The following is a 15183-nucleotide window of genomic DNA, read 5'->3' on the forward strand; positions in this document are numbered from 1 at the left end:
ATCTTGAACCGGTTGTACTGAGCACAACATATTACATTATTGAATTTTGGGTTGTAGGATCATCATAGTTGTTCTTTTCTTATTATCCTTATTATTATTATTATTATTATTATTATTATTATTATTATTATTATTATTATTATTATTATTATTATTATTATCTAGAGGTGTGAAGACCTACCTCCTCTGGAAACTCTTGAACCATCACTTTTTTCCCCAGTTTGGTTTATGTCTTTGTTTACAAAAAAAAAAAAAAAAAGTGTTCTATAATTCCTCTTAACAATTTAGACTGATGTTATATAAAGTCTGCAACCTAGTAAACCAGTGTTGATTTATTCAATCGACTCAAAGCACTTTTGTACGACGCTCTGGAAAAGGGCCTCTGCTAAATGCCGTCAATGTAAATGTAAATGTTTTTTTCGTAAAAGGTTCAAATCTCGCATGTTCAATTAAACTAAACTATTAATACAATATCTACTTTAAAACCCAACAAAAAAAAATAGAAACATAAATAGTATAAAACTCATCATTTGGGTCTCCTCTGGCAAACCTCTGGCTGTTTTCCTGGATACTGATTCCTTTTTAAAAGCAAAGAGCCCGAAAGTATCGGGTAGAAATAGTGTTCATCAGTGAAGCAAACAAAAAGATAAACTCTAAAAAACCTGGAGAAATCCACACCTCATATGAAAGGAGCTATTCAACAAACAACCATAGTTCTGAGAATCCACAAAGCTGGTCTTTATGGAAAAGCAAGTCATATGAAATCTTGTTTGAAAAGTGCTTTTTCAGATTTAGCAAATATGATGAAAAAGCTTCTCTGGTGAAAACTTTGGCCTTGAGAACATAATCTACACAGTGAAGCATGGTGGTGAAAGCTTCATATAGAGAGTGATTCATGGCTTCTTGGTGGCTTTATTGACTAATCCACTCTATACCCCATTGACTTTCGATGGACAGCTTGAGCCTTATTGCACCATGTGGTATTTTTCTTTTTTTAACCAAACCTTGAGTGATATTTTTTTCAGAACTTTCCCTGGACTTGTTTTGAAAAATCTTTGATGGTCATGTTGTTTATTTAGGTTTGTCCACTTACAGACTCTGGATCCTTTTGGAAAATGGTATCTTTATATTGAGACTGTGTTACTGTTCAATTTCAAGGAAACTTCATTCTGATTTTTAATGCAACTTAATTCATGGGCTTCACAGGAAGTAAATTGATTGGAGGTGAAAAGATATGTAACTTGCCATTTATTTGAAGAATCCTAGACATTACATATACCCTTTGCATACAGTGTCTGTTAAAAATTAGTCAATTATCAGTATGAAACCTCTCTTAGTATGAATAAACCTCTCTTAGTATGAATAAAAGCTTTACACACTCTTGGCATCCAAGCAGCGCATTTTTCCAAACATTTAGCTGAAATACTTTGCTGTGCCTCGTGTAAAACTTGAAAAATATATTTTTTACTAGTTGAAGATTTCTTTAGGTTCCCTGGTGGTCTAGTGGTTAGGATGCGGCGCTCTCACCGCTGCGGCCCGGGTTCGATCCCCGGTCAGGGAACCAACCCCAGCCATTAGGGTTGCACAATCCAGTGCACTCTTGGTGCTGGTCCCAAGCCTGGATAAATGGGGGGTTTCGTAAGAAAGGGCATCCAGCGTGCCAAATCAAACATGAATACGGATGACCCCTAATTGGAGAAGCCGAAAGGAAGTTTACTAGTTGAAGATTTCTTTCTGTCCTTGTGATACAGAGCAGTTCAAAAGGATTTGGGTGCAGTGACTGGGCAGGTCCATTCCATGATAAATAACACTACAGATCAACTCAGACGTACGCTTCGACTCATCGTATTGCATTGCGCTCACAAAGGCTTTTTAGAAGAATGGTGATAGTGTGAGTGAAGGGAATTCCTTACCAAAAAGGGAATTGGTAATTCCTTACCAATTAGGATGTCACAATTGTGTCTCATTTGCTCATTTGCGATTACAACATTTCCAATTTTTCCGTTTCCCCGCACCACCCTGTGTTTCATCGAAAACTTTCTGTTATTGCCTACAATGACAGTTTGATGAAAAACTGTTAAATTACTAGTTTGTTGCATATACACAAGAGGAACATGCATGTGAAAGACTTGGTTTTTCAGACTTTTGAGAGGCTCAGTAAGTTCTCACCCCCTCTTTGAATTACTGTTATAACCAGGAAATGAAACATGAACTCAATCAGGATGACAGAGAACATATGCTGCTATATATCTCTTTCATTTATTAATATCATAGATAGCTTAGCATGCCACATGTTATCGCACATTTATTTATAGTATAATATAATGGGAGCCACTAAGACCAGAGACCAAATGGCAGAAAGTAATCCATTTGCGCTCTATTTCTGTACGAGTGAACCAAGTGTGAAAATATAGAGGAAAAGAAAAACGAGATTTTTTCTATGTCTCACAGTTACATGACTCCAATGCTCAGATTGTTTATTACCTGTCGTTGTTTAAAGCTGTTTCGATGCTGCCTCATTGTTACCTGAAGTGCTCCACCAAAGCATCACACTTTTATTGAAAACACCTCACCCATTTAGCTGGCACTCATCATGTGTAATAGAGGCACAAACAAAAAAAATAAATAGGAAAGAAAACTCAAAAGGCTTTCTACATATTGTTCCAACAGTTTCTGTTTGTTCTCTTTAATTATGCATCAAGGCATCCGTTGGTTGCCTCATATTTCATTAACATAAATTCCTCATTAAAGGCACGCAAACAAACAGAGGACGGATGATCGGCGGATTTTCGGCATCGCATCCTAACGCGACGCTTGACGTCTTTTTTTTTCAGAGGTTACAAAACGCTAGGAAAACAGCTCATTATTCTTTAACCGGTCGTCATGTACATAAATCAGAAACGCGTCGCTGATTCCGCCCACTTGCTGTTTGCCCATAATTATTAATTGGACAGCGAGTCAATTCGTGCATAATTCATCTACCAAGACGAGATCGCAGTCAGCAAAATGGCAAAAGGATACCGTCGGGAAATAGACGAGAAAATCTACGCTACCAAAGTCTCTGCTGACCAGCGATGGAATTAGTAATGTAAGAAGCTTCAATGTGGGGTCGATGAGTGAGAAAAAAAAGAATGAACCAAGACAGCCCTAATCACGCCTGTTAAGCCTCCCTGACGTTAAATGACTGCTAATTCTACTGAGAATAGTGCAGAGTTTATCAAGAGAGCACGTGGAAGCTCCCGCTGCCAAACTGACTCCGGCGTATTTCAAACAAATGTCGTCCAATTGGGACTCTCTCGAGTGCACTCGAGTCAACAAGGAAAGCGTATTCGCTCAAAGCCTTGACATGGACCTGTGAAAAAATATCCACTCTGTAGGAAAGGGAGCACTGTTTCAGCTGCCAGCGTGTCACTCGAATATTACGGCAATGTTTTTTTAATTATCTCCCCATTCTCCAAACAGCAAGTCAATATCGCTTGTACTGTTCCTTTGATAGAGCTGAAGTAATCACTTTGTCTCTGAGGAGACGCGCTTATCTGTTTTTTTGGGGGGCGCACAAATAAAATCTCAATTTAGCGATGCCATTCAAACCTCGTGTACATGGATACTGTTCTGTCTCTGTGCCTAACCAGATTTTATACGTTTGCATCGACAATATAGGAAACAGCTGATGGATTTTTTTTTTTTAACTCCTGCCTTTTTTAGGGAACGCTTCAAAATGTCAATTACTACAAGATTGGGATTGTAAACGCAAATCCTGTCTCATTACAAGATTATTTTTAATACAATTACGATTGTGAAGCATTTTTTCGGGGTTTTTGCCTAATTTCAGCTTCATTTAAATAATTCAATGATTATAGGAAGCAGCTAAGAAGCTGGTTCTGGAATATGAAATGGAAAATTCGTGACTCTGGAATCAGAAGCTGTTATCATCTATGAGAGAGAAAGATATAAAAAAAAATAAAAAAAAAATGAAATAAACAAATATTAATAAAAGATAATAAAAATAAATAAATAAATAAAAAAACAAATGTGTGTGTATATATATATATATATGTTTTTTTTATTATTTATTTATTTATTTATTTTTATTATCTTTTATTAATATTATATATTATTTTATTAATATATATACAGTCAAACCCTGACCTATGGCCACTCGACTTACGACATTTAGGAGATACGACGGTCACTTTAGGCGAAAATAAATAAATAAATAAATAAATAAATAAATAAATAAATAAATAAATAAAAAAAAATTTGTATATGTGTATAAATCTAGTCTCGTTAGTCGAGAAGAGTGACTACTCTATGTGTTCCGACGCAGACATAAAGAAGCTCTGTAAACACATTAACTTTTGTTTTGTTTTATATATATATATAAAACACATATATAAAATTCAATATGATAAATGATAAAAGCTTCTATATGTACATTTTCATTTAATTTAATTACAATTTTTACTTTTACTGTTATACTTTTTTATGTAAAACTCTTAAACTCGTTAATTAACAAATGCAATAATTAATTAATTCATGAACGTCACAAAAACAGCAATGCGCAGTATTAAAGTTCTTTAATACGCAAGCGAGACAAATCGTAAGGCAGAAATTGTGGTCGACAAACACGCAAATGATGTGCATACAAAAGCCAAAGGGCAAAAACATGGTAGGAAAAAACTGAGGACAAAACTAAACGGATCCAACTTGAGCTAGAAAGGCTTTGTGTGGTCTGGGAACAGGTGAGAATTTGAGAAGAAATCTCTTGTGTAGTGATTGTGTGTGAGATCATCCACACCTGAGCTCAGTTGGTAGCTGGTGGAGGTGGAGTGAGAAAATGAGCAAGTAGATTGTGAGAAAGCAGCTGCGTCGGCCATGTTGGCCAGCCGTGGTGGTTGCTGAGACCTGGAGCCCCGCAGGCCAGCAGCTGAATGTGACCTGAAAGAACATTAAATAACTGTTACATAACGCTATTTCAACATTTTCTTTAATAATCGGTAGCATATCATTTGACACACTTTAGACATTGATTTTATGCATATTTAATATTTTACCAAATGTTAAAGGCTGTACATTAAATTATTAAGATCTCCCTAAAAGGACCAGCTGTAAAAAAAGCCTTCAGATGAAAGGATGTCACTTGTTTTTCAAGCTTGTCTTTCAAAAATCCCAGAGTGTAAGAGTGTTAAGACCGAATTACGGTCGCAGAGCAAACCAGCAACTCCATTCAGTCCTCGTCAACTCCTAGATAGAAAAGCAAAAAAAAAAAAAAACCCAATGAAAAGAAAGAGTGAGTCTAAAAAAAAGGTCTCTCGGTTGCTCTCTCCATCTCGTCCATCACTCTCCATGCACATGACAAAGCTGTTTGCCAACGGTGCTAAAAGTGAAGCAGGAGAGGAGTCCTCATCTTGAATGCCACATCTCCATAGAGACAAAGAACAACAACAACAACAACAACACCAAAAAAAAAACATTTTATTTTTCTACTCTCTGATTCTGTCTTTCTCTTCTCCAGCTCTGCATCACTCTCAAAAACCTTCTGACCCTTTCCATTGTTTTTAGTCCTCTTTCTGTAGAGCTCATCCTCTCTCCCTCTTTTTCCTCTCTCGCTCTCTTCATCTCTCAACATATCGCAACCCCCCCCCCCTCCTCCTCCTCGCAGTGTCTGCCTGACAACAAGGCTGCCTCCGTCTCTTTAAAAAGCAGCCTGAGACGGAGAGCGATGTGAGTGCCCAGCAGATTTCATTAGCTTTCCGTCGGCCATCGGTCAAACGACGATGCCGTTTATGACGCAAATCCCAACAGGGACGGTTTCCGATCTAAATGGCGCACGGTTGTCATTTCTCCAGCATTCAACAATCATCTTAATAATAAAGGGGCCAACGTATACAGTCGTAGCATTGTTGACTCCTTGCTACAGGGGGGGTAAGGGGTTACGAACACCTGAAGAGTGTGAACAGGACCAGTGGAAAAGGAGAAAATTCCCAGGAGGGAAAAAGGCAATGGGATGTGAAAGACCCTTCTGTGTAGATGTGGGTCAATCAAATCAAATCAAATGTTATTTGTCACATACACATTCATACAGAGTACATGTGGTGAAATGTCTGTTACGACTGTCCAACATGTAAACAGAAATAGAAATAGAATAAAAATAAAAAGAAATAAAAAAATAAAAAGAAAGTATAAAAGTATATTAAACGTATATAAATATATATATATATATACACACACGAATTAGACAGGAAATTGTAGTCAGACCTCACCAGCGCCATCTTGGAGACTAACAGTGTAAGATCTAAGGTTACATCTTACAAATTTGCCTTGGATTTGGTTTCCGGTTTCAGGATCGTATATATTGTATTAGTAACAGTATGAAGATTTACTTTGACCAAAACAAATAAATGTACAGTTGTTCTTCTTTATTGTCTTCCCTTAGCATGAATAACAGCCTTACACATTCCTGGCATCTGGACAGTTCATTTCTTCAAACATTCAGCTGAAATACTTTGCTGTGCCTGTTGTAAAGCTTTCTTAAGGTTTTCTTCACTAGTTGAAGATTTCTTTCTGACCATTGGAATAGGGGAAAATTTACAGAAGGGGAAAGGACGTGGGACGTGAAAGACACTTCTGGTGTAGAGGTAGGTCAGATCTAGGTCATTGCTAGGTCTAGGGCTTAACCTGAGCTTAAAATTTTGCCTTGGATTTGGTTTCTGGTTACAAGATCGTCTATTGTACTGTTTGTCGTTCATGTTGTTAGCATGGATCCATCATTTTCTGTTTTTGTTGATGTTTTTTATGTTGCATTTTAATATTGGCACCTCTGCCCAGTTATTTTGGTTCTTTTTTGCAAATTATATGCAGATAAAATGGACACAAGTACTGCCACACCTGATATTTCCATCCATTTGTGGTTCTTCCCCAAACAATTTTTGGGATGAATTGAAATGTTGATTGCACCCCAGGCCCCCTCGCCCTCACCTACATCAGTACCTGACTTCACCATCACCCTTTTCATATGAATGAGCACAAATTCTCACAAACACACTTCAAAATCTAGTAAAACATATATATATATATATATATAATATGTATAAGTGTATATGACAATATACAGACAATTTTCTGACAGTGAATCGATGGTTGATGTTCAACACATCATCACTATATAACGCAAGATAAGATCAAAGTTACTTTCAAGTGAACTTTATAATCAAATTAGAAAGTGTATTGTAGCTAAACATGTATCAACTGAATACAAAAGGCTTGTGTTTATATATATTTTAGTCAGTTTGTTAAGGAAACGATTAATAAAAGGAACACAGGGAAGTGTTTATATTGTTAATGAGAAAGTTTTCGGATTCTGTCACAAATGTAGTGTTTTATAATTCTTAAAATCCATGCACATTCCTTTTGTTTCTAATCATAGAAGCTCAGTAATGCAACGGTATTGAGATTTACTTTGACGCAACAAATATATAAATGTACAGATGTTTTACTTTATTTTCCTCCCTTAACTTGAATACCAGCCTTACACATTCCTGGAATGTAGACAGTTTGTTTCTCCAAACATGCAGCTGAAATAGTTTGGAATGACTCTTGTAAAACTTGCCAAAGTTGTTCTTTACTGACCTTTAGTTCAGAGTTCATCCCAGAGCAGCTCGATCGGATTTAGGTGTGGTGACTGGGCAGGCCATTGCATAATAGATATCACTCCAGACGAATACTTGCTAACTAAATAGCGCTTATAGAGCTTAGACCTACGCTTCTGCATGGTGAAGTCCGTTCCACTGAGCCACAGTCCAGACGAAATTGCATGGTGTACTGTATGTCGAAGTGTGGAATGGTAGCCATGTTGGTTCAGGATTCCTTTCACTTTCTGTAATAGGAGATGTCTGCCCCCTACTGGTTAAGTGATGAAATAAAAAACTGTGTGCTTTGGTGTTGGATGGGGGACACATTTACATTTAAGGCATTTTGGTAGAAGCCTTCATCCAGAGTCACTTACAATTATCCTATGTTTATTTGTATAGTGCTTTTAACACTGGACATTGTCATAAAGCAGCTTTACAGACAGATATACAGTAAGAAATACAGTTAGATAGATAGATAGATAGATAGATAGATAGATAGATAGATAGATAGATAGATAGATAGATAGATAGATAGATAGATAGATAGATAGATAGATAGATAGATAGATAGACTATATACTGTATGCATGCAGTATATAGAAAACAGACAGACAGACAGACAGACAGACAGACAGACAGACAGACAGACAGACAGACAGACAGACAGACAGACAGACAGACAGACAGACAGATAGATAGATAGATAGATAGATAGATAGATAGATAGATAGATAGATAGATAGATAGATAGATAGATAGATGAGATACAGAGAAGACAGAACATACAATCAGAAAGAAAGAAAGACAGTGACAGCTTGGTTGTACTAGGACTCATGACCGTCCAATCCAAAGACACCAGATTAAATATTTCAAACGATGTTTAGGACAAATGGAGATTTCTGACTAACATTTTCTGATCAAGGAGGTTTATTTCACATGGCAGGGAATCACCCAGGACCTCGGTCTAAAGAGCTGTGGTGTGAAATTGCTCAGTGTTTATAAGGTTATAACATATTGTTATTGTTATTATCATTATTACTTGTTTACTTACTTACTAACTACAGTACCAGTATTTTAAGCAGGTTTGTTAAGAGGAACACCAGTAGCTTATCTTTTTTTTTTTAAGGGATTTATTTAAAATGTAAAAAAAAAAAATTAATTGTCAAAATTAATTTTTTTTTTATGCTCATTTTGCATAAATAAGGAGCAATAAATGGTATAAAAAAAATAAAATAAAAACATTTAGTGTCTATTTCTTATTCACGTATATCTGAGTAGATGAGAAGAAGCATGTGAAGGATTTAGGAGTGTGTGTATAAACACACACTGCTGAGTTGGGGTGAAATGAATAGAGATGATCAGGGGGTCCAGCTGGCATGTCGTGGCAAAACACACCGACTAGAGTTTGGACTAGAAATTAGTGAAAATATTCCATTAAGCCACTGGTTCACATTCTCGTGTTCAGACAAAACACGTTTAAAAAGGAATAAAAATATTTACCTTGATTTCAAAACTATAGACATTATTCTCAACCTTGTCTGTCTTTCTTTTTCTTTCTTTTTTCATTTTTTTATTTTTTTTCTGTTTTGTCTTTCTTTCTTTATTACTCTCTGTATCTCTCGATCTGTTGCCTTGTTGCCTTTCTTACTGTCTCATTTATCTATCTATCTATCTATCTATCTATCTATCTATCTATCTATCTATCTATCTATCTATCTGTCTGTCTGTCTGTCTGTCTGTCTGTCTGTCTGTCTGTCTGTCTGTCTGTCTGTCTGTCTGTCTGTCTGTCTGCCTGTCGCACTCTGTCTTTCTCTCTCTTTTTAATTTTATCTACATCTCCACCTCTCTGTCATTCTCTTTCTTTATCTCTCATTATTTCACTCATTATCGTTCTCTCTCTCTCTCTCTCTCTCTCTCTCTCTCTCTCTCTCTCTCGCTCTCTCTCTCTCTCTCTCTCTCTCTCTCGCTCTCTCTCTCTCGCTCTCTCTCTCTCGCTCTCTCTCTTTCTTTCTTTTCTTCTCTCTCTCTGTTTATCAACCTATCCATCTCTCTGTCATATTCCCCCTCTTTCATTATTTTTCTCATTCTCTTTCTTATTCTTTGTCTCGAAATTCTTGCTCGCTCTCTCATTGTTCAATCTATCTACCTCTAAATCTCTCTGCCATTCCCTCTTTTTCTCTCTCATTATTTTACATATTCTCTCTCTCTCTCTCTCTCTCTCTCTCTCTCTCTCTCTCTCTCTCTCTCTCTCTCTCTCTCTCTATGTTTAATCTACCTCTCCATCTCTGCAATTCCCTTTTCTTTCTCTCTTATTATTTCACTTATTATCTCTTTCTCTCTCTATCTCTCTGTTTAATTTATCTACCTCTCCATTTTTGTCATTTACTTTCTTTCTCTCGATCTCTCTCAATCTCTCTCTCTCTCTCTCTCTCTCTCTCTCTCTCAATCTCTCTCTCTCTCTCTCTCTCTCTCTCTCTCTCTCTCTTTCTCTCTTACTGTTGAATCTATCTGCCTCTTCATCTCTTTGTCATTCCCTTTCTTTATCTCTCATTATTGTACTCATTCTCTCTCTTTTTCTTTATCTCTCAATATTTTACTTATTCTCTCTCTCTTTCTCACTCTTTTTTCCTTTTTTTAATCTATTTACCTTCTTGCTCTCTGTCATTCCTCCATTATCTCTCTCTCTCCCTCTCTTCTCTCTTTCTCTCTCTATATGATCGACCCCCAGGTGTGTCGGGAGTATCAGAGAGGTAACTGCACCCGAGGTGAGAATGACTGTCGCTTCGCTCACCCGTCTGACAGCGCCATGATCGACACCAACGACAACACGGTGACCGTGTGCATGGATTACATCAAGGGCCGCTGCTCGCGCGACAAGTGCAAGTACTTCCACCCTCCGGCGCACCTGCAGGCCAAGATCAAGGCCGCGCAGCACCAAGTCAACCAGGCGGCCGCCGCCGCTGCCATGGTAGGTCGGTGCCAGCCTTTGCCCAGTCCAGTATACACTCCCTGCCCGCTCCTTTAGCACCCTCTCAGGCTCTGCTCCTCCTTTTCCCTATTTCCTAGAAATGTAACACCAGCAAACAGCACTTGCGCCTGAGCTATGGTGACGGTAATGCAGTATGTGCTCATGCAGAGGAACTGATGCGTTTGCTTTACCTTGCGCATAAGCAACCTGTTATAACTGTGTTATAACTGTTCTAACTTAACTCTAGCAGTGGAAGTAGCTTCAGCATACAGCGGGGTCCAAAATTCCGAATCCACTAACAAGAAACGCTTATATTTCATCAGTCATTAAAACAAATGATGTTTTCCGAACATCTTGAAATCGTTCAGAGGAAAAACACTGTGCTCGCAAAAAAAAAAAAAAAACAACGATTTGAAATAAAGAAAAAAACGCAATCGTTTACATTATAGCAGCTATAAACATCCGATTCCTTACTTTTCTCTCTGTTTTTTTACTATTATTAAGGTTGAAGACGTCTGTCTTTTCTGCATTCTTACACTGTGTATAGTCACAACAAAGTTTCTGTAATCGTATATTTTACAGCAACTTAAAACTCCAATGTCCATCAAATGGAGTCTCCTGTCTAGAGCTGTTACTCTAGAAAATGACATATTACAGAAACAGTAATAATATACGGTCCCCTGGTGGTCTAGTGGTTAAGATGCAGCGCTCTCACCGCTGCGACCCGGGTTCGATTCCCGGTCAGGGAACCATCCCCAGCCACTCTTAGTGCCGGTCCCAAGCCCGGATAAATTGGGGAGGGTTGCGTTAGGAAGGGCATCCAGCGTAAAAACATGTGCCAAATCAAACGTGCGGAGGATCCGCTGTGGCGCCCCCTAACGGGAGAAGCCGAAAAGAAAGTTTTTTACAGAAACAGTAATAATATACTGTATATGAATATATATTAGTATATGAATATAATATATATTAGTATATGAATCGATGATGAAATAACACATCTACAGTGGATTGAAACTTTTGGACCCAACTGTGATTCATTTTTATTTTTATTATTTTTCTCTTTATTGTCTTCAGCAGCATAGTATGGCGGTGTTTCAGTGGCACGTAAAAGATTATGATATTAAAGTCGTAGCAAAGTGAGAATAAAGTTGAAAGATTTTAAGAATAAAGTCAAAGCCGTAATAGGATGAGATCAAAGTTGTAATATTTTGTAAAAAATCACAGAATTGGGAGAAACATTTCACTGTTTTGCATAAAACCGATATGGAGGATTTGGTTGAATATTACTTTAGGTTCGGATTTGGCACTAAGGAAATTACGGAGTTATAATTAATAAATAAACTCTACAGTGGTTATGTAGCAAACTTAATTTATTCAGAAATAAATGTCAGACAGACAAAATTGCCTCTTTTGTGCACCTGAAATGGCACCAGTGGTCGACTCGAAGCATACTGACAGTTACATCTGCGTGTTATTCGAAGAGATGTTGTTTTTCAAGAGAAAATGAGGTGATGATCGAAGAAATAGACCCTGAAGGAGTTCAAGCGACGGAGTGTGACTTTTTTCTTAAAATATCACGACTTCATTCTCGTATTGCTACGACTTTAATCTCATAATATACAAGTTTTAACATTTTAAAGGTGGCAATAAAACGCTGTCGTAGCATAGTTTTCTGGTAGTCCTTTTTCAAAAAGAAAGTAAAATCATTTATTTGTAGAAATAAATGCAGAAAGCTCGACAGACAGATCATTTTAGTCCTTACGGTAACTAATTGTCATTACTGTGCATGCCTTAGTCTTGTTATTTGTTGTATATTGCATTTTGGTGATTTGTTTTTTTTTGTTTGTTTGTTTTTTTTTTTTTTACTTTTGTTTTGTTTTCTTTTTTTTTCCTCACCTACCCAAACTGCACTGCTGCCCCATGATGCACCTCTGCTTGCTGTTTATGTTAATGCGCTTGACCCCCCATTGGCCCATTGCCATCATGTGCTCGCTGCCTGCTAATTAAGACTCAGTCGGCTGTCAAATCACTGAAGCGACCCCTCAAGGCAACCTTTGACCTGGTACTATGTCCTTTCACCTTTTAGCTAGGCATGTAGCTCTGTTGTTAGAATGATTTATTTTTTTTTGTAAATTAAGTAAAACTTAAATAAATGTCAAAATAAAAGGGGGTGATTAACTGATGCAGTGACTTGCAGAGAATTAGGTGGAAGTGTAATGTAGATAGATAGATAGATAGATAGATAGATAGATAGATAGATAGATAGATAGATAGATAGATAGATAGATAGATAGATAGATAGATAGATAGATAGATAGATAGATAGATAGATAGATTGATTGATTGATTGATTGATTGAGAGAGAGAGAGCTAGAGAGAGAGAGAGAGAGAGAGAGAGAGAGAGATAGATAGATAGATAGATAGATAGATAGATAGATAGATAGATAGATAGATAGATAGATAGATAGATAGATAGATAGATTGATTGATTGATTGATTGATTGATTGATTGATTGATTGATTGATTGAGAGAGAGAGAGCTAGAGAGAGAGAGAGAGAGAGAGAGAGAGAGAGAGAGAGATAGATAGATAGATAGATAGATAGATAGATAGATAGATAGATAGATAGATAGATAGATAGATAGATAGATAGATAGATAGATAGATTGATTGAAAGAGAGAGAGAGAGCTATAGAGAGAGAGAGAGAGAGAGAGAGAGAGAGAGAGAGAGAGAGAGAGAGAGAGCTAGAGAGCTATAGAGAGAGAGAGAGAGAGAGAGAGAGAGAGAGAGAGAGAGAGAGAGAGAGAGAGAGAGAGAGAGAGAGAGAGAGAGAGAGAGAGATAAATATATAGATAGATAGATAGATAGATAGATAGATAGATAGATAGATAGATAGATAGATAGATAGATAGATAGATAGATAGATAGATAGATAGATAGATAGATAGATAGATAGATAGATTGAGTGAGAGAGTGAGAGAGAGAGAGAGAAAGAGAGAGAGCTAGAGAGCTATAGAGAGAGAGAGAGAGAGAGAGAGAGAGATAGATAGATAGATAGATAGATAGATAGATAGATAGATAGATAGATAGATAGATAGATAGATAGATAGATAGATAGATAGATAGATAGATAGATAGATAGATTGATTGATTGATTGAGAGAGTGAGAGAAAGAGAGAGAGAGAGAGAGAGAGAGAGAGAGAGAGAGAGAGAGCTAGAGAGCTATAGAGAGAGAGAGAGAGATAGATAGATAGATAGATAGATAGATAGATAGATAGATAGATAGATAGATAGATAGATAGATAGATAGATAGATAGATAGATAGATAGATAGATAGATAGAAGCTGCAAAGCTTTGACAAAGAAAAAAAAATTGGTAGCTGCAGTCAGTTTATCACCTCTGAAACTGACACAGAACAAGCTGTGAACATGTTTTATATCGTATACAGAGAATGAAATTACTTCTAAATATGTATGTTTTAGATAATTTGCATGAACGTTGCTGTTTTTTAAATATGCATGTCTACCTTGGGGGTGTAGTGTGTGTGGGGTAAATAACATTGCTTATATTTAATCACGGAGCTAGCAGTGCAGTTTACATTATTATTATTATTATTATTATTATTATTATTATTATTTGCTTTTACTATTGAACAAAATCTCCAATGCCTTTACAGTTTAATATAATTCGTACTATTTATAATTAATTGTAGTACCAATTGTTCGAACGAGGATGTATTTTACTATAAATAGTGTCATATTTTTGAATTGTGGCTCATCCCTTCAATTCTGTTCCTCTTTCTCTTTCCAACATCTCGATCTGTCTGTTCTTAAGGGGATTCCATCCGTTTTGCCTCCATTACCAAAGAGACCCGCACTTGAAAAAACCAACGGTGCCACGGCCATGTTCAACACTGGCATGTTCCAGTACCAACAGGCCCTGACCAACATGCAGTTTCACCAACAGGCGGCGTTCATACCATCAGGTAGGTCACTCCTGCTGTCACCTTTACACCATTTCACCATCGAACTAATCCAGTATACTGACCCATGTGACTGCAGAGAGCCAATAGCAAGACGTTGATCACTTCCAATGTAGAGAATAAAGCATTTCTTTTGATCACGTGATGGAGCCTGTCCTCGATATCGGCGTGACATTTCGAAGAGCAGGAAAGTCAATAAATGGCAGGCGGAAATGATGCGTGTCAAAGCGTCTTACTCAGGCGTTTTCAGATGTTTCAGTGTGGATAAGCAACTTTTGGAAAACGACTGAAAAGTGTCGACGTCAGCTTCCATTATAGCAGTCTTCCTTCATAACCACATGTTTTTCTTCACTACTTAATATAATAAGAATATTAAAGACACACCAGTGAAGGCAGATTCCTCTAGCAAATGCTCACAATGAGCTTCACCCTTTCAATGAGTTTACATTTTACACTGAAACATTTGTTTGGATTAAGAATTTATGGAATGTCCACCATACGTTCTTCTTTCCTAGTACACTATATGGCCAAAAATAATGAAACACCAGACTTTTCCAGCCAGATGTGGTTCATTTCCTAAACTGTTACCACAAAGTTGTAT

The 15183-nt window shown here is 37.0% G+C and overlaps 1 protein-coding gene across 13 annotated transcripts in view; it reads left to right on the forward strand.

Annotated features, from left to right (window-relative positions):
• Positions 1-15183, forward strand: part of LOC310717641 (muscleblind-like protein 1) — a 122985-nt gene that overhangs the window by 99531 nt on the left and 8271 nt on the right. For 11 of the 13 annotated variants that reach the window (XM_083525996.1, XM_083526002.1, XM_083525997.1 and 8 more), the window contains 2 exons: positions 10360-10599; positions 14435-14585. In XM_083525996.1, the coding sequence (XP_083382122.1) occupies positions 10360-10599; positions 14435-14585 (391 nt within the window). Of the gene's footprint in view, positions 1-6284; positions 6639-10359; positions 11275-11569; positions 12657-14434; positions 14586-15183 lie in introns of those variants that run through there. The other 2 variants (XM_083525995.1, XR_014530875.1) reach the window with 2 other exon arrangements.

This window comes from Silurus aristotelis (genome assembly GCF_946808225.1).
Source record: "Silurus aristotelis genome assembly, chromosome: 22".
NCBI lineage: Eukaryota > Metazoa > Chordata > Actinopteri > Siluriformes > Siluridae > Silurus > Silurus aristotelis.